This window comes from Cynocephalus volans, chromosome 1, assembly GCF_027409185.1.
Source record: "Cynocephalus volans isolate mCynVol1 chromosome 1, mCynVol1.pri, whole genome shotgun sequence".
NCBI classification, from domain to species: domain Eukaryota; kingdom Metazoa; phylum Chordata; class Mammalia; order Dermoptera; family Cynocephalidae; genus Cynocephalus; species Cynocephalus volans.
The window spans coordinates 245045428-245063874 of record NC_084460.1 but is presented as its reverse complement, the minus strand read 5'-3'; the positions used below and the strand labels follow the sequence as shown (position 1 = coordinate 245063874).

Sequence of the window (18447 nt, the reverse complement as noted above, 5' to 3'; positions counted from 1 at the left end):
ACCCCACCCCCTACTCCCCCATTCATATGTTGAAACCTAATCCCCAATGTGAGCCGAATTAGGAGATGGGGCCTTAGGGAGGTGATTAGGTCATGATAGCCCTCATGAATGGGATTAGTGTCCTTATAGAAGAGACCCCAGAGAGATCCCTGACTCCTTCTACCAAGTGAGGACACAGCAAGAAGGTACCAGACACCGAATCTAGTGGTGCTCTGATCTTGAACTTGCCAGACTCCAGAACTGTGAAAAATGAATGTTGTTTATAATCACTCAGTTTATAATGTTTTATTACAGCAGCCCAAATGAACGAAGACAGTGATGGAAGTACCACGAGTGACAAATCAGCTGTCCTAGTGTTGAGCATTCTTTCTCTGAGCCTTCTATCGTCCTAGGCTTTAATTCACGTACCTGCACAACATTAAACTGAAGAAATGCAGAGCTGGTTTTCAGAAAATTGGTTTCTGTTGCAGCTATAGGTCAGTTCAAATCTCACATCCTCTCTGAAAACCTAACTAGATTACAACTCCAGAAGTCATTTCTTGCTCCCAGGATGTCTTCAGCATTCACAATTGATACATTTGACTCAGCAACTTATTAACACAGCCATGTGACAAATATTGCATTTGAAATTTGAACTGGGTACTTACATTAGTGTATTGTTTAAACGTCAGTGTGTTTATTTCTCATCTCCCCAACTAGGTGGCAAGCTCCCCGACTGCAGAGACCATAGCTTATACTTTCTAGAAACCACCTCCACAGTGCCTTGCTCAGAGTCGGTATTCCTTCTACACTCTTCAACGATTTTAGAATGATTTCAATGCAGTATGCAGCCTGCACTAAACCGATTTTAAGCATATTTTATATTCTGAATGAGTTTTTCAGGAGTCCCTGCTGAATAAGTTTTTTTTAATTATCATATTTTCTTGGGGAATTCTGTAAGTAGGGACCTAAAGCTCTTGATTACCCAATCCAGTGGTTTTTCCTCCCCCTTTGACTAAAGTCTGAGATTGAGGTGTTTATTATCTTCAACATCTTCCTGAAACTCTCTATGCTGTTGACTGCTCCTCCCTTCATTTTTTAAGTGACAGGCTACTAGTCGTGCTCTACTCCTACCCTTTAACTCCTTCTGAAACAGGGAAAACAGAACAATCTAGGACTTCGAAGTTAGATTTAGGTGATAATGATATTTCCACTTAGGAAAGTTATTAGGCTTCTCTGGGCCTCAGTTTGCTGTTCCGTAAAATGCAGAGAATCATACCCATCTCATAGGATTTACGTGAGCACAAAGAAAATTACGTAAAGCATCTGGCCTGGCCTCGGCCCACAATGGGTAATGATAGATTTAAGTTTTCCCTTTTGTTCTTTCTCTTCTCTTTCTCCCCTTCCCCTTTATAACTGCCTTTCTTCTGCTTCCTTCCCCTAGATATAGGTCTCCCTATATATATATTATTTCTCTAAGCAATCTCATCCATTTTACTCGCCCTAAAGATAATCCCAATGCTCTTATCAGTATTTTCAGTTCTGAGGACTGATCTGGGTTCTGGACCTGGACTTTCAACAAAGAACAACATGTTTCAGGCTCACAGAATGTCATCTTTCTCCATCTCCCCCTCCTCAAAACAACTCCCTTCTGCTAATAGTGCCGCAGTCATTGCCGAACTAAATGAAAACCACCGCTGTCCAGCCACCAGGTCCTGCGGAATCTTCTGTGGTCCCTTCTGAGTGGCCAGCGTCACCTCCCGTAACCTGCCAGGACTTCGTCCCACCTTCAAGTTTGTCTTAGCCAGTTCTTCTTGATCATTGTCACTGGATCAAGCTTACTAAAATCACAGCTTGAACCATGTATCCTCCCTCTCAGTACTCTTAAACAGCTCCCTATTGCCTATAACTAAGGTCTCAGCAACTCAGTCAGAGTCTCCATCTTTAAGCCCTGACCTCGTTTTCAGTCTTATTCTTCACCACGTGGTTACTCATGTGCCAAGAACATACCACCGTTCTTGGCTGCCTTTGTGACTTTTGTTCCTGCTATTTCCTCCTCACCCCAGTTTACAGGTTTCTGACACTTGTTAGTAAAACTGGCTCCTTCTTTGGTCCCCCCTGCCCTGCCTTTTCTCAGGTTGCTCCCCCGGCTTCTCCACCCAGACCCTCCCCAGGGTCCCTCCCGCTGCAGCTCTTCTTCCCACACTCCATAGTACATGTGAGGTCAGCACTTCCCAAACTGATCACAGAACACTAAAAAATTATAGTGTGGAATAAGGTATACACCCAGCACAGCACGAACTGTAAGGCCAGGTAATCCCTGCGAGAAATGTCCACACCCTTTGTTCAACTAGGAAATGACTTCACGACGTTAGATCCATATATCAGGCGAATTATCATGTTTCTTCCTATATTTTGCTTTCATGGCAGCACGACATAAAATTTCATTTCTCACAGGTATAAACTAGCAAAGAGAAAATAGAGCATGTTGTTTTTGTTGTCGTTTTAGAAAATAAAGCTTCATCTTCTCTTTGAAGTACTCAGTCTTTGTATTTATTTGATTTAGGCACCATCTAAGAACTACAAGACACAGCTTTTTATTAAAACTTCCATTTTTCAGCCAGAGATCCATAGAGAATAAGTTTATGTACTATTAATGTTTAAAATGTAATAAGGGCTGAATACCATCACATATATATGCTGAATGTATCACAGCAGCCCAGCAAGCACTACAGATGAGCTATATTAATGATGGTAAATAAAGTCCATGCTTCCCACTCATTCGCAGCCTCTCCAGGCCAGTTCCTGGCATTCTCAGTATGGCATGAATTCCGTACAGGTGCATTATTGCATAGTAACGATGACTATACATGGTGCTTAGTGTTTTCTTACAAATAATGCAGTTTAGATTAAAAGGTCAATAGGGTTATTATTATTGTTCATCAACATTTCATGGTAGTTTGGAAAACACTGCCCTACTATGATTGCATCCATTCACATGATTTCAGTTATCACCTGCCAAGCTACAAATCGAACATTCTCCATGAAATTTTTCTTGATAATGCTAGTTTGAACAGTACTCGATTTTGCATCTCCACAGCTCCTGGCAGTGCTCACGATGTACCTGTGGAAGAAAAGATGGGAATGAGAAGGGGAGTAGGGAATCTTACTAACTCTTACAGCATTTCTGTTCATTTGATGTCTGTGGTGAGAGTGACACAAGGGAAAGTTGACAAAATCATTTAGCACAGAATTCCTTGTTCAAATCAAATATAAATATAACTTAAATAATTAATGTTAGGGATCAGTAGCATTAAAACAGACTATAAGTGATATTTTGTAAGTAGGAAATGTGCTTTTGTTAAGAAACATACTCTGAGATTACAGAAATAGTTACTAAGATACGAAAAGAGTTGCTAAAATAATTACTAAGATTACACATAGTCTAGAAGTGCCCTTCTGCTACATTGAGAATTTTATAAATTATCAGTTTACTTCATGATATTTCCCCATTCTTGACTTTTATTTTTCCTGGTACCAAAACATCTAGTCTGTTCAGTTAAGGCGGGGTCAGACTGGGGAGGTTGTGGAATTTTATTAGGCCATGGCGTTGGTGTCCTGTTGTCAGTTTTGGTCATTACCTGATGATCTACTTTATGTCTGCCTGCTTTGGGGTCTAAATACCACCTAGAGTTGCTCTCTGGATCACAGAGAATCTATGGTTTTTACCCATGGATTTGATTATTTTGCATGATAGCAGGTAAGTCACTTGGAAGCAGCTACTGATAATTACCTCGCTATTGTTCTATGACTAATGTCATGTATCCTTTCTTCATGAGGATAAATAATCCTGCTATTAGTTTAGTTTTATAGTGTTTGCGTTCAAGCAAACTTACGTTTCTCTCTTTTCTTACTGCCTCCCGTGGTGCTCTCATAGTTTCAGAGAAAGCATGGAGAAATCATCGTACTCCGACTGGCTAATAAATAACAGCGTTGCCGAGCTGGTTGCTTCAACAGGCCTTCCAGTGAATATCAGCGATGCCTACCAGGATCCGCGCTTTGATGCTGAGGTGAGAGGGGTCCTCTGCTTGCAGTCGTGAGGTCCAGTTGTCACACTGTTGCTTTTTTGCTGTTGAAGCAAGGAAGGGATAGCATGCAGATCAACAGCAACCCCTGAGTTCACTGGCAATTCTTTTGCATCCTTCCCCCATGACCTGATTTTTTAGCATTGCCTACTGTTGACTGACAGAAAAACCTTCTATCTCTAGATTTGTGGCAAAATGGCTATCCATAGTCTGATGCTTTTTATGATTAGGTACAATTTATATTAAACTATAAAATACTAAATAATCAAAATGTGTACATAACATAGTTATTTCCCATAGATGCTAGAACAACTACCATATTTTTAAAAATTGATCCCAAGAAACAGTAAATTGGTTGGTGTTAATTTGTTTAATGTTAATGCTCTAATATACAGAATATATTAAAAACAATTTAAAAGTTTATATTCTAAGGTAGTATAGAGTATCCGTCAGATAAATTCACATGAAGTTATAAATGTGTCTATGTATGTGTGTGAGCGTATATGTATGTATATATGTGTATGTATGTATATGTGTATACTCACGCACACATATATATATATATACATATATATTATGTATTGAATATATGTATTCATTAAATGAAGTTTCCTATTCTAAATTGCCAAGCTACTGTGAAGAGCAGTGGGAGCTTTTTGGTGAGGAAGGGTGTTGCAGGCAAGGCTGAGCGAGTATGGGGAGGTGGAGAACTGAAGTTAGTTCATGGGGGCTGAAGGGCTGTAGTAGATGATGCAGGAGAGGGAGGCAGGGGCCGGATTACTGACAGACTTTGAAAGCCGTGTGAAGAAGCTAAGTGTCTACCTGGGCAATACAGAACGAGTAGCTGAGTTTTGAATAGGGGAGAAGCAGGAGTTGTATTTTAGAATAATCACACTGGCTGCAGAACGGAGGTGTATTATTCCTTTTTGTGTTGCTATAACAGAAATACCTGAAAGTGGGTGATTTATAAAGAAAAACAAAATTTATTGCTTACAGTTTCTGAGGCTGGGAAGTCCAAAGTCCATCTGGTGGTGGCAACAGTGACCCAGGGGTCTCACATTGCAAGACAGTGGAAGCAGAGACAGCAGAGAGAGCAAAAGGCAGACTCTCCTCTTCTTTTAAAGCCCTCAGAACCACACCCCTGACCACCATTTTAATCCATTCACGACTGTGGTGCTACAATCCATTAATCTCTTCAAGGCTCCACCTTTCAATTAACATAATAGGATCTCCCACCCTCTTAACGGTCACAGTTTCTAATACATAAAACTTGGGGGACACAATTCAAGCTTCAGGGAGTTTTGGGGGGACATAATTCAATCCACTAAAAGAGGGTAGATTGTAATAATGACAACTGAACATTTAGTCCCTGCCACTCAGAGGTGGTGTCATCACCTCCAAGTTACAGAAATCAAGAGCTGGTCTATGGCTCTGGAGAGATGAGGACTTAGTGCTCCTGTCTCTCAGACTCCACAGTCCTTACTCTTAATCCTGCCCTGTGCTGTCTCCATTGTCTCTTGCAGGAGGCTGGGATCTAAGACTAATTTAAAACTTCAGTCAGATCATTTTGGCAGACTTCTGCAGGGAAATCTTAAATTCCCAAAACTCACCACCTCTTTGGGGCTGCCTGGAACTCTCTTCCACCAGGCTACCTTTTCCATGTATTTTCCATTCATTCTTGAGCATCAGGCTTCGATGCTCCTACCTTGGAAATCCTTCCATGAACTCCCAGTCTGAGCTGGACGCCTTCCCTTAGCTATCCTAATGCTGACCACACTCTAGCTCTCTTCCGTTCTGATACATTAAACCCACATTTTGAGTTACCTTCCTTGGGAAAGTATACAATTCAAAGCTCTCCTTCAGTTCTCCTCTTGTAAGAAAGAGTACCACCCACCGCCTTGGTTCTGTGGCTGGCACAGTGAAAATGATTTACAGATGTCGATAGTTATATACTTTAGCATTGTGTTTGGGTTAGGATTAATTTTATGAAGTTTTGTCTTTTGCTATGTTTCTCTGCCTTGATTTAAGAGAGAATACTGAAGAAAACATTGCTATCTACACAATTCTATAGAGAAATGCTCTCAGTATTCTATTAATATGAGTAATAACTGAACAAACTGAAAGCCTTTGCTATGAAGAAAAATCATTAATTGCCAATTCATTGTTAGAAAGTCAACATATTTGATTAGTTGTCAGGAGACAATGATTATTTTCTACCCCAAAATTATAGTGCTAAATTTGGTATGAGCTGCTATTATTCTACTCTTAGCTTTGAACCATAAGGAGAGTCAAATTCTGAGGAAGCAAAAAGAATCAACAAATTACACCATTGCCATATTACATTTTTCTCCACACTTCTAGTCCTTTCCAATGAGGCAGCCTGCCCTGCTGATCTATAAAAAGAACAATGTGGACTCTCGAGCTAAAAGGCAACATCTATTTCTATGGGATTGGGCATACAAATTTCATGCCCTGATCTAGTAGGTAGAAGCATGATGTCTGAAGACAGTAAACTGTGGTAGGTTAAGCAGTGACTATTTTGCAAGATCACTTTCTTCCCTACAACACAATAAAGCATGAGCTTAAACCATCATTATCCCTTGGCTCTCCACCCAAATGATTTCAATCTGCCATACAGCTATTACTGAATTGTAAATGTAAATCTGAAGATGCATTCCACCATGATTTTTCATGTTCTCTGAAAAATGGTCCTGAAATTCAAAGTTACTTTACTTTTCCCTTCTCATGCTGAAAGAAAAAAATAAATAAATAAAAGGAATCAAATGCAGATTAAGTTGAGAGAGAGAGAGATGAGAGACTGTTCTGTCTAAATACAGATATTTAGTAGATATGTTCTACAAATGTGTGTGTGTGTTGTGTGTGTGCTCTACATGTGTTAATGCATCACACCAAGACAGGCAAAATTATTTATCTGCTTAGGCTACCTCTCTCCTCAAGTTATTTTTTGCCTTAGTGACAGATGTCAACTGTTTATGTTAATATTGAATGACACAGACTCCAGATGCAGCCACAGGGCTCTCCCAAGAGGGTAAGGAGTTCTAACCTTCTCTCCATAAAGCCTGATGTAAGATGGTATAGATCATAAGACAAAAGGCAACCACTTCAGATAATATTTTTCACTAATGTATTATTTCCTTCAAGATACAAGATAAGGAAATACCATGAAAAAATGAGATTGCTTCATCCTTCACCCCACCACTAAAAGTGATTCTAGAATCATCCTGGAGACAGGGAGGGAGCGACTTTTACAGTTGCGCTGACTTCCTGCAAAGGTTTGTGTCCTCTCTTCTTATGTCTGGCACATGGGTCCATATTTTTCCCCAGTAATCATAAATGAATAGTTATTTACCAGTGGTAGTATATTAAGAAACAATTTTAAAAATCCAGGATTGATAACTGATTGTTATCTCCACTGGAAAAAGTGCTTGCTTTTTTGTTCTCTGCACTGACTTCCCCGAACAGTTTGAGGTTGGTTAACAAGAACCATCATTTGCAGAGAGGTAGCACGGGGAATCTGTTTCAAAGCATTTCCTTCTTTTCCTACAAATTTTCTCAACCTAAGTCTATATAATGAGTTTAAATTTGTCAGAAATGCAATTATCCTGAGCACTTGTAGCTATCCTAAATTTCTTAATGACTCAGTGGCTAATTCTGGCAACCTGAATTCTCTTTACTGAGCATGAAGAGGGACCCTATTTCATCAGAGAATATAACAGCCGGAGGTAGAATGCCCCCATATGGATTAGCCTTATTCTGAGATTTTGTACTATAGATAACATCAACTTTCAGCTAATAGGAATAGTAAAGATTTCTTTAACTTATAGTTGAGGAAATGGAGACTTAGAGAACTGAATTGGTTTGCCTAAGTCGACACAGTTTCCTCCAGGAGGGGCAAAGGACAGACTCTGGACCTTCTGATTCCTAATTCAATCCCCTCTTCTGAGTGGCCTCATGGGGGAGCATCAGCTACTGAGAGGCTGCCTGGGCAACAGGGTCACCACTCCCTTCCTTACTCTCTGCATACGGGCAGATGAACTTATGGCCAGCATATCTACTTTTTATCCTGTCTGCTCTGCTCACTAGCTGAGTAGTCTTGGGCATACTACTTCATTTATAATATGTAAAGTCATATAAATGCTCTGTAAACCATGGAGAGGTGGTCACCAGGTCCTCTCTTATAGGGGCAGCAGGATGTAGACCTGGCTCTTCATAGAGTGGCCAGGCATCCAGAGGCCAGGTCATCGAGGCACGTTGGGGACGATCAAATTTCAGAGGCTGGCTGGACTGCCCAAGCCCAAGCAACCCACCAATCCTTAAAACACAGAACTAAAACCAGTCACACTTGTATATTTCAAACATTGCCCTGATGTCTACATTTCAAACTCCGGTGTCAATTAAGGTAATAGATAAACTACAAAATCTCTGTGGCTTTATGCAATGGAGATTTAGTGTTTGCCCCTGTTAAGCCCAGATGGGTATTCCTGATCAGTGTTCGTGGAGTAGGGAGGTGTTCCCTATTTCATGAATGACATTGCTCAGCCTCACCTTATGATGCCCAGTGGACCATCCTGTGGATTCTTCAAATAACTCCACTGCTGGTGCTGACCCCAATATATCCACCTGTGTGCATTTGGTAGTTTCTTCTCCAATTTGGAATAACCTGGGAAGCTTGCCAATTTGGGATTCATGATGCCAGTGGCTATTTTTGGTTAATAAAAGAATTTACTCTATCAAGCTTTACTTTATCTGTATAGTTAAAGTATGTAGGTAAATTAAATTTCTAATTTCTGTGCCTTTCCTACCTTGTAATAACTTCTGCAAAGTCCTCAGAAACCCTTCCCAAAGATATGCAGCAAGAGAATAATTCTTAATTTGAAATCACAGTTTTGAAACTGTTGGTTTTCCTTTTGATAGAAGCTACAAAGGGATGTCTTTAATGTGATATAAACCCTGTCCCAGGTGCTGTCAGATGCCTGCTGAGAGGGCTATGGGGCAAGTAATCATAGTTGTCCACCTGCTGGGTGTTCTCTTTGTGATTATCTTAAATATTTAATGGAGTTCCCTCCTTGTGGTGAACAGAGCAGACTAGCAGGCAGGTGAGCCATAGTGATTACTTGCCTTCTATATGCCTGTTTGAGTTACCCGCAGGAGTGGCGCCTGCTGGGCTGAGAGGCTGCATGGTTTTAAGGACAAACTCCTTGGCTTACAAGTGGCAAATTATGACCGAATGGTTATGTAAGGTAGTCACGGAGCCAGAACTAAGTTTCTGAGCCTTAAATTTTGCAGCCTTACAAAGATTTCTATATGTTTGTCCTGTTAAGAGACTCTGATCCTTGAAAAGGATGTAAAACAGAAAAGACCTACTAAATATTACTGATAATATTTGTGTATAGTAGCTGAAGAAACACTCGTTCATGGGTTATCATGTTAATGGGTTTTGTAGTTTTATGAGTCATTTGCTCCTTGGAAAATGGGTATCTAAACTTGTTTCTGAAGACATTGACAGGAATACTACGTTTATTAATTTTCTATTGCTGCATAACAAATCCCCACAAACTCAGCAGTGTAAGACAACACCTATTTAGTATCTCTCAGTTTCTGTAGGTCAGAAGTCTGGACATGGCACAGCTGGGTTCTCTGCTTAAGGTCTCACAAGGCTGAAATCAAGGTGTTGGTCAGGTGGCATTCTCATTGGATCTTGGGGTTCTTTTCAAAATTCATTCAGGTTGTTGGCAGAATTGAGTTGCTTGCAGTTGTAGACTGAGTCCCCATTTTCTTCATGGCTATTGGCCAAAGGGATCTCTCAGCCCCTAGAGATTGCCCACAGGTCCTAGTCACATGGCCCCCTCAGAACATGACGATATACTCCTCCAAAGCCAACCAGAGAATCTCACTCCAGTTGGCTATGACAGAAGCCTACATAATGTCAGAAGCGACTTATGTAATCACAAGAGTCACTGTCCAATCACCTTTGCCATGCAATATTATGTAATCAGGAAAATATCTATCCTACCATATTCACAGGTTCTGCCCATGCTCAAGAGGAGAGATAAGACACGTATTGGGAGGGAGGTGGGACAGGTAGGAATCTTAGAGGCCGTCTTCGAATTCTGCCTAACACACCATAATAAAGACTAAAATTGAATCCACACAAAATGTTTCTGTCCCATGAAACAATCTACACACACACACACACACACACACACACACACACGGCCTGATATAGAAAAATGTCCACAAGAAAAAAACCAAGCCACAGAGAAGTATGTTTAGAATAATGTATGGAAGTATGTGTAGGACAATATATGTGGTCATTTACACATATATATGCACATATTTTTCTTTTATGTATTGTGCTAAGACATATATAACATAAGGTTTGCCATTTTAACTATATTGAAACATAAAATTATGTGGAATTAATTGCATTCACAATGCTGTGTGACCATCACCTCTATTTCCAAAACTTTAGTCATCCTAAACATAAACTCCATACCCATTAAGTCGTAACTTCCCATTATTCTTTATATGCACATATTTTTCCAATAGATACCTCAAACTTAACATGTCCAAAACAAAGCTCACACTCTTCTTTCCCCCAAGCCTGCTTCTCTCTTTGTTTCTCTGTCTCTGCTGAGGCAACTTGATTCTTCCTGATGCTTGTGCCCAAAATTTTACAGGTGTGATTCTCCCTTTCTCTCATGTTGTACAACTAATCATCAGGAAGTCCAATTAGCTTCACCTGCAAAATTTATCCAGAATTTGACCACTTCTCACCACTCAACTGCTACCACCCACGTCCAAGCCACCATCATCTCTAGATTATTTTGTGGCCGTGGCCTCTTAATCTGACTCTGCTTTTACTCTCCCCTCTATATTCTCAACACAGTAGCTAGAGGCTTTTAAATTTCAAGTCATATCACATCTCTGCTCAAAAACTCTTTAATGTCTCCTCACTAGAATAAAAACCAGACTCACAGTTCTTTCAGAGGTGCCCTACATGATCTGGCACCCCATTTTCTACCCCCAGCCCTCACTCATACAGTGCCAGCCACACTGGTCTCCTTGTTGTTTCTAGAACATGCCACTCACACACCCACCTCATGGCCTTTGCACTCACTACTCCCTCAGCAGAAATACTCTTCCCCCAGTATCTGCCTGGCTCACATCATCACCTCTTTAAGGCCAATATTCAATGTTACCTGTCGGTGAAGGCTGGCACCCATGGTGTTCCTTATCCCTCTTATCCTGCCTATTTTTCCCCTGTAATCACAACACCTTCTAACATATAATTTATTGATGCATTTTTTTGTATTGTTTACCATCTTTCTTCTATCATGAGAATGTAAGCTCTATGAAGGTGAGGATTTTGTTGGTTTAGTTCACTGATGTATCCCCAATGACTAGAACGATGTGTAGTACATGATAGGAATTATTGTTGAATGTTGTTCAATATATTATATATTGATGTATGAACATATTATATATTTGTAGGAAAAGGTGAGGAAGGACTCATACCAACTGTTCATAGTTGCCACCCCGAAAGATGGCAAACTTAGAGCTTTTGATTTTATTTTTGGTTTAAGTTTTCCGCATGCACTTTTGATTTACATTTTTTATGTGTATTTTTGTAATCATGAAAAATTATAAAGATATTTTAAAATCTTAGATCCTTTGTATCTTATGTGAAATTGTATTTTACCAGGCTATTGTGAGCCCTCTGAAAATTGTAAACAATTATTCAGAACCAGGATTGAAATAATACAAGATCTAAGTAAATCTTGCCCTGCTGTATCGTTAGGGAATTCAAAGGAATTATTTTCTGTTGCCTTTGCCAGTATGGAGTGTTTCTGAGATTTTACTGTAAGAGCTTTGTCTGAGACTGTGCCAACAGCACGCAAGTAAACTGCATCTGCAGATGACCTGCCATTGCGTCAGGTGACTTCTTGGAGTACATACTCAATTTACAAATACCTTCACCATAAAACAATTGTCCTGGCCTTGCTTTTAATTGTGACTGTGCTTCTAAATTCAACTCCCTGTAATTAGTTGCAGGGAGTACATCTTCTGTGAAGCTTTCTGCCCTTCTTTTCATATTAGATTCAAAGAGCACATCAAAACAATACCCTAATGTAAAATAAGCCATTATTTAGTCAACCTAAGGTATTACATTCTGTTGCTTAATTTAGTATTTCCTTCTATTTGTACAGTTATCGAGAAAATTTCCAGAGCCATCACATGCAGAATTTGTTTTCTATCTGCAATAGGAATGGACAATTGGACTCAGTGTTTAAATAGGAAAGGTTCATTCACTGTGAGGAATGGCAGAAAACAACTAAACAGTAGGGCAGGCCTTATGCATGGATATATTTGGTGGTCCACATATTTGTCACAAATTCAGGAGTGGCAGAACCTTTCAGCACCTAGATATCCTCTGCCATGGATGACCAATGTCCAGAGTTACAGTTAAAGCTAAAGTGTCATGACCCTACATCTGTAGCTGTTCAATCCCATGCAGTTCTTCCATGTGAAGTTCTTTCTCTGATTTTTTTTAAAAGCCTGTCATAGACAACTCAATAGTACTTACCCTTGTCATGTAGCACTTAAGGATAATGGGACTCCAGGCTCTGATATCCTCTGACTTACAGCATTAAAGCCCATTGTGCCTGTCAGATCTTCATAGCAGAGCACTCCACAGTCTCACTCAATAAATGCTGAGTGCTAGCCTGGCAGGACAGTTCATTTCCTATTCTCTGTAATGCCGTCTGGTCTATCCATTATGCTTCTGTTACAAAGGGAAATTTGCAAAATTGAAACTATTAAGAGATAAAGCTCTGTAGATCCGCTGAAATGCATTTGCTGCTGGCAATCCTCTCTCAGTCACTGATTCTTAGTGCAAGCCAGTTTGAGATCCTTTCCTGGGAGCAGGGTTTGGTACGGAAGACTGGACAGTGAATATAAGAATTACAGATGACCGGAAGAGCAGGCAAGATTAGGGGAAGGGGGATTACTGAGACTTGAATAAGAGACAGAATAGGGTAGCTGTGGGTAGTGAAAATGAAAATGAGCCCCACAGTTCCTAGAACCATCAAACGAAAGTTACTGCATATGCAGTAGAGATAGTATGTCAGCTCTAAGCACAAAGGTCAGTTATTTTTATGTCAGGAATTTAAGGATTCATTTATAGGCAATATTCTACCACCCATTCAGATTGATGTTATGTGCAGGTAAGGAAGGCAAAAATAGACTCTCTCTCTCTCTGCTGTTATTTCAGGGAACTCAAGGGATTGATTCGGTACATGGGCTCCCTCAGCTTGTTCTAGTACTCGAATTTCTCACCAGTAGATTAGCCTTTGGGGATAAAGTATTCCTTTAGATTATTGTTAAAGTGGTACATATCTTTCTAGAGAAAGGAAACACAGCGCACATTAATGAATAGTGTTACATTATCACCAATTTAACATTTCCTTTGACTGCCTTTGAGAGGCTAGAAAATATGACAAGTATGTTTTGGTGGCTGCAAGAGCTAAAACCATCTTTAATTAGATCCATTAACTGGAAAGGCCCCATGAGGACAGAAACTAGGCAAAAATTCTAAGTAGACATATCTTGAATTGGAAAGAACTAGGCTCCCAGATAAAGCATTTATTTTAACTGTAGCCTCCTAGAAAGGCTGCTTTGTCTCACATGGTCTAATTTTTGAGATTCTTTTTATTTTATTTTATTTCACTTTATTTTTAAATTTTATATTATTTATTTTTTATTGTAACAGTTGATTGTACATATCTGTGGGGTACTGAGTTGAATATCAATATTTGTGTGCAATATGTGAGGCTCAAATCAGGATAATTAGTATATTGGTATGAATTTTAAATCCAGAATGATCAAGCAGGGACCCTGTGAACCAATGGAGCAGACATTTTTGGGCAGGAATTCCCTTCAATATTAGTAATACTTAATTTGTAAAACACCTTATAAATTTTGAAACCCTTCCACACATATTCTCATAAAACAACTTGGAAAATAAGAAAAAACATGAAGAAGAAGATGAGAATCAGCTCTGATGGCAAAATCTGAAGATAACCAATGTTACCATTTTGGTGTGCAGGGGACAACAGTGGATGATAAAACTGAGGCATCAAGAGTTTTGGTGACTTGGCTGGGGTGGTGTAGCTGGCAGGCGTTTCTGAGGTCCATTGGCTGATACGATCTGCAGAGCTGGGGTTATCCGATGAATGCAGATGATTCTGTCCTTCATACTTTCTTGTTCCTCTGTCTCCCTGTTTGGAATTCATTCTCCAGAGACCCTGTGCTTTTTCCACCTCCCTTCTCCTCCTTCAGCCCCTGCAGAGGAAGGTCTGGGCTCCCCGTCTTGCCATGTCATATGGTCACATAAACCAACCTGGAGTAGTGCAACTCTCCAGAAACAGTAGCCATGGCCACAAATAGGCAGGGAATTGCCTTAATCATGTTACAACCGGACCACTCAGTCTCCTCACTCTGCCATCCTTCTTGTTCCCTCTCTCATCTTGTTGGGCTCATCGAGCATTCTAATCACCACCGTCCCCTTCCCTGTTCTCACCTTTTTTTGTAAACTTTTGCATATAGCTTTGATACTTACCATAACATAAATTCCTAGACATGAAATTGTCAAGTTACAGGGTACTTATACTTTCTGGGCTCTGGATGCACATCAATAAACCTATTTTCAGAAAGTTTGTAGCCATTTGTTCACACATTAGAGACACAGGAAAGCCTTGTGAGCTTTGGAGTTCTTTCCCGTCCCCATCGCTGACATCACCTTCTTCCAGCCCTAAATATTGTGTTCCCAAGGTTCAATTCACAGTCTTTTTGTTGGACAAGTTCTCCCTCAGTGATTTTACCCACGCAAGTAACACAGAAGGCCGATGACTCCAAGATTAGTATCTCCAGCCCTTCTCAATTGTAACGTATTTCAATTTCAACTTAATATTGGTTCTCTCAAATTTCCTGTGTTTCCCACCTCCAGAAACTCTACCACCCTTCCTCAAACCAGAAACCTCAATGGTATCCTCCCTGGGGATGGGAGAACGCATACTCATACCTTCCCAAAGTAAAGCATTCTTTTGGGGAACTGTGATGCTTTGACAATGATGGATAAACAAAACCTTCTTTTATTTCACTGGCAGAAGGCCTGAGTAAGGTTTATTTTTCTCACCACCAGCCTCCGGAGCTGTGTTTCTTGCTGCATGCTCCCTTTCTTCTTGTCCATTATGACCTGTCCCTTGGTTGCTTCAGATTTCCTGAGAGAGGTTAGACGGGAGCTACTGCTGTCCCAGAGGTGGCAGAGACAGTTGTGCCTACCACTCAGTGCCGGCTCAGACCACTGTGTCTGTATAATGGTTTGTGACTCTCCCTCAGCAAAACACCATTCTGGTGCTGGGGTGGCTAGCCCAGGTCTGTAGATCATACCTCAAAACCTCCCTAAAATCAGCTTCCTTCTCTTCATGCTTACTCGCATTGCCTTAATCCAGATTTTTATCCTTAGGGAGAGAAAGAAAACCACTTTGTTCTTTTGGAAGACAATGTTGATGGATGTGTTCATTATTGTCTAGCATCCTTTGAACCAGTCACTCCCATTCAAGGCAGTTAATCTTCCTAAGTCTCATCTGATAAGAGATGATGACATCATAGGATTGTTGTAAAAAAGTATATAAAATAATGCACCTGAAAGTGCTGAACAGGGTGCCTGACACACAGAGAACATCCAATAAATGTTAGCTTATTATCATCACCGTACTCCCTGAAGACCTGGTTTAAAGGATCAAAAGCTGCTCCTGATTTCTCTAAAGACTGTCAGTTGTTGACTTTCCTACAGTGTTTTGAATATTCTCTACTTGAACATTTATTTTATCTTCTACTTCTATCTTTACTAGACTGTGAGTTCCTCAAGGGTAATGACTGAATTCATTTTTATGTCCACAACGCCCAGCAATGTGTCTGGTGCATAGGAGGTGGTAAATAAATATCTGTTTGAAGAATGCAACTGGATGAATGATTTATACCCAAGTTTTTGTTCTTGCGTCTGGAATTCTCAAAATCAATTGATGTAATTTACTCTACTAACAAACTAAAAAAGAAAAATCACGTTATCTAAAATTATATGATTCAAAGGCTTAAGAACTGAAGAGTAAGATGACATGAGGATGTGGCTGGAAAATCCAAAACACTTTACAGATAAGATATTAAAGTTAATAATTGAGTATAGCAAGATTGATTGATACAAGTTCAATATACAAAAATCAATTATATTTCTATGTACTAATTTCAAGCATTATAAAATAAAATATAAATATCATTTAAATAACATGAAGTTTTTGATACAAATATAGCAAATTATGTGTAAGACCTCTACACAAAAAACTGTAAAACTTTGCTGAGGAAAAATTTAAAAGCCATAAATAAACTGAAGAATGTTTATGAACAGAAAGATTCAGTTTTGTAAAGATGTCAGTTCTCCCCCAAATTGATTGATAGATTCAATATTCAATCCCAATAAAAATCCCAATAGTATATGTGTATGTGTATAAACTGCAAGTTGATCCTAAAATTGATATGGAAATGCAAGGGTCAAAAATGGTCAAGACAATCTTGAAGAATGACAAAGTTGGAGGATTTGCACTAACAGATACTAAGACTTATTGCAAGACTATATTATTTAAGGCAGTATGTTATTAACCTAAGGATAGACAGACACCTAGATTAATGTAGCAGAACAGAGAGTCCAAAAACAGATCCAAACATATATGCACATTGAGTAATGAAAAAGGTGATACTGCAGAGTGGTGGGGAAAGGTTTTTTATTCCCCTCAAAATGGTGATGGATTGATTGGACATCCATTTTTTAAAAAAGAGGAGTCTTGAATCCTGGCTTATATTAGGCACAAAACACATTTTTAGTTGTATTGCAAATTTGTGGAAAGTTGAAACAATAAAGATTCTAGGAAAGGAAAATATCTTCATGAGCTAGGAGTAGGAAAAGATTTCTTGAGCAAGACCAAGAAAGTACTAACAATAAATTAACAGACTGAGATTTTTGACTACATCATATTAGGAATCTCTGAATCAAAAGAGAGTGAAAAAATCAAGCCATAGGGTGAAAAAGATATTTATAATACATATATCTAGCAAAGTGCTCTTATTCAGAATATAGAGAAAACTTTTACAAATCAATTTTTAAAAGTCAGACAACTTAATAGAAAAAAGGGCCAAAGTTCTGAACAGGCACTTCAGAAAGAAAATATTGAAATAGACAATAAGTGTATGAAAAGTTGCTCAACTTCATTAATCATCTGTAAGGAAACCACATAATTTGTTGTCAAAATTGGGGCACTTTTGAGAGTGAAAAAACATGCAATTAATAATTATGTGATTAATTATTAACAGACTTAAACCAGGATATATGGCCATCCTAGTCATTAGAGATATTAAAATTTCTTTCACAATGAGATACTACCATGTACCTACGAGAATTACTGAAATTAAAAAAAAAAATTCTGACAGTATCAAATGTTGGTGATGATGTAAAGTAACTAGAACTCTCATACACTTCTGGTTGGAGGGTAAATTGGTACAACTATTTGGAAAACATATGTATGCATAAGAATATTGATAATTGCTTTATTTGTAATTACTTCAAACTGGAAACAACCCAATGTACATCAAAAATAGAATGAATTAACACTATAATATGCATACAGTGGAACATGATGCTGCCATGAAAATTACCAAAATGAGTAAATCTCTTATTTATGCAAAATAAGCAAGACACAGAAGAATACGCATTCAATTATTTCTTTTATATAGAGTTAAAAACAAGCAAACTAGTATATGGTACTTGAAGTCAATGTAGTGGCTGTCTTTTGGGAGGAAGGGGCATGAAGGTGGCTTCTGGGAGGACAATATTCTATTTCTTGATCCCAGTGATGGTTGCATAGGTATTTTCACTTTGTGGAAATCCATCAAGCTATATATACTTAAGATTTTTGCACCTTTTTACATGCATGTTAATCTTCAAAAAAAAAAGAAAGAAAGAAAGAAAAAGAAACTAACATGTTACTACAATGAATAGAAGACATTTGGAAAATTAATTTTTCAAAGAGGAAAAAGAAAGATATCCAAATTTAAAATTTAAGTGTGTAAATTAACTTCCAATTTCAAATGTTGAAAATATGCAGCTCTTAACCTCTACCATGAATGTTTAAAAGTATCTTTTTATCTCAATAGCTATGATCTAAAACTTTGATATCTCATTTTTCCTCCTATACTATTAAGATGACAGGTTGACCTTTCTCAACTAGAAATCAAGGTCATGTTAACTCAC

General features: G+C 38.9%; 1 protein-coding gene across 1 annotated transcript in view; it reads left to right on the top strand.

The window, feature by feature from the left end:
* Positions 1-18447, top strand: part of PDE11A (phosphodiesterase 11A) — a 393277-nt gene that overhangs the window by 207352 nt on the left and 167478 nt on the right. Inside the window, exon 6 of the mRNA XM_063110282.1 lies at positions 3917-4049. Coding sequence (XP_062966352.1) covers positions 3917-4049 — 133 coding nt within the window. The remainder of the gene's footprint in view (positions 1-3916; positions 4050-18447) is intronic.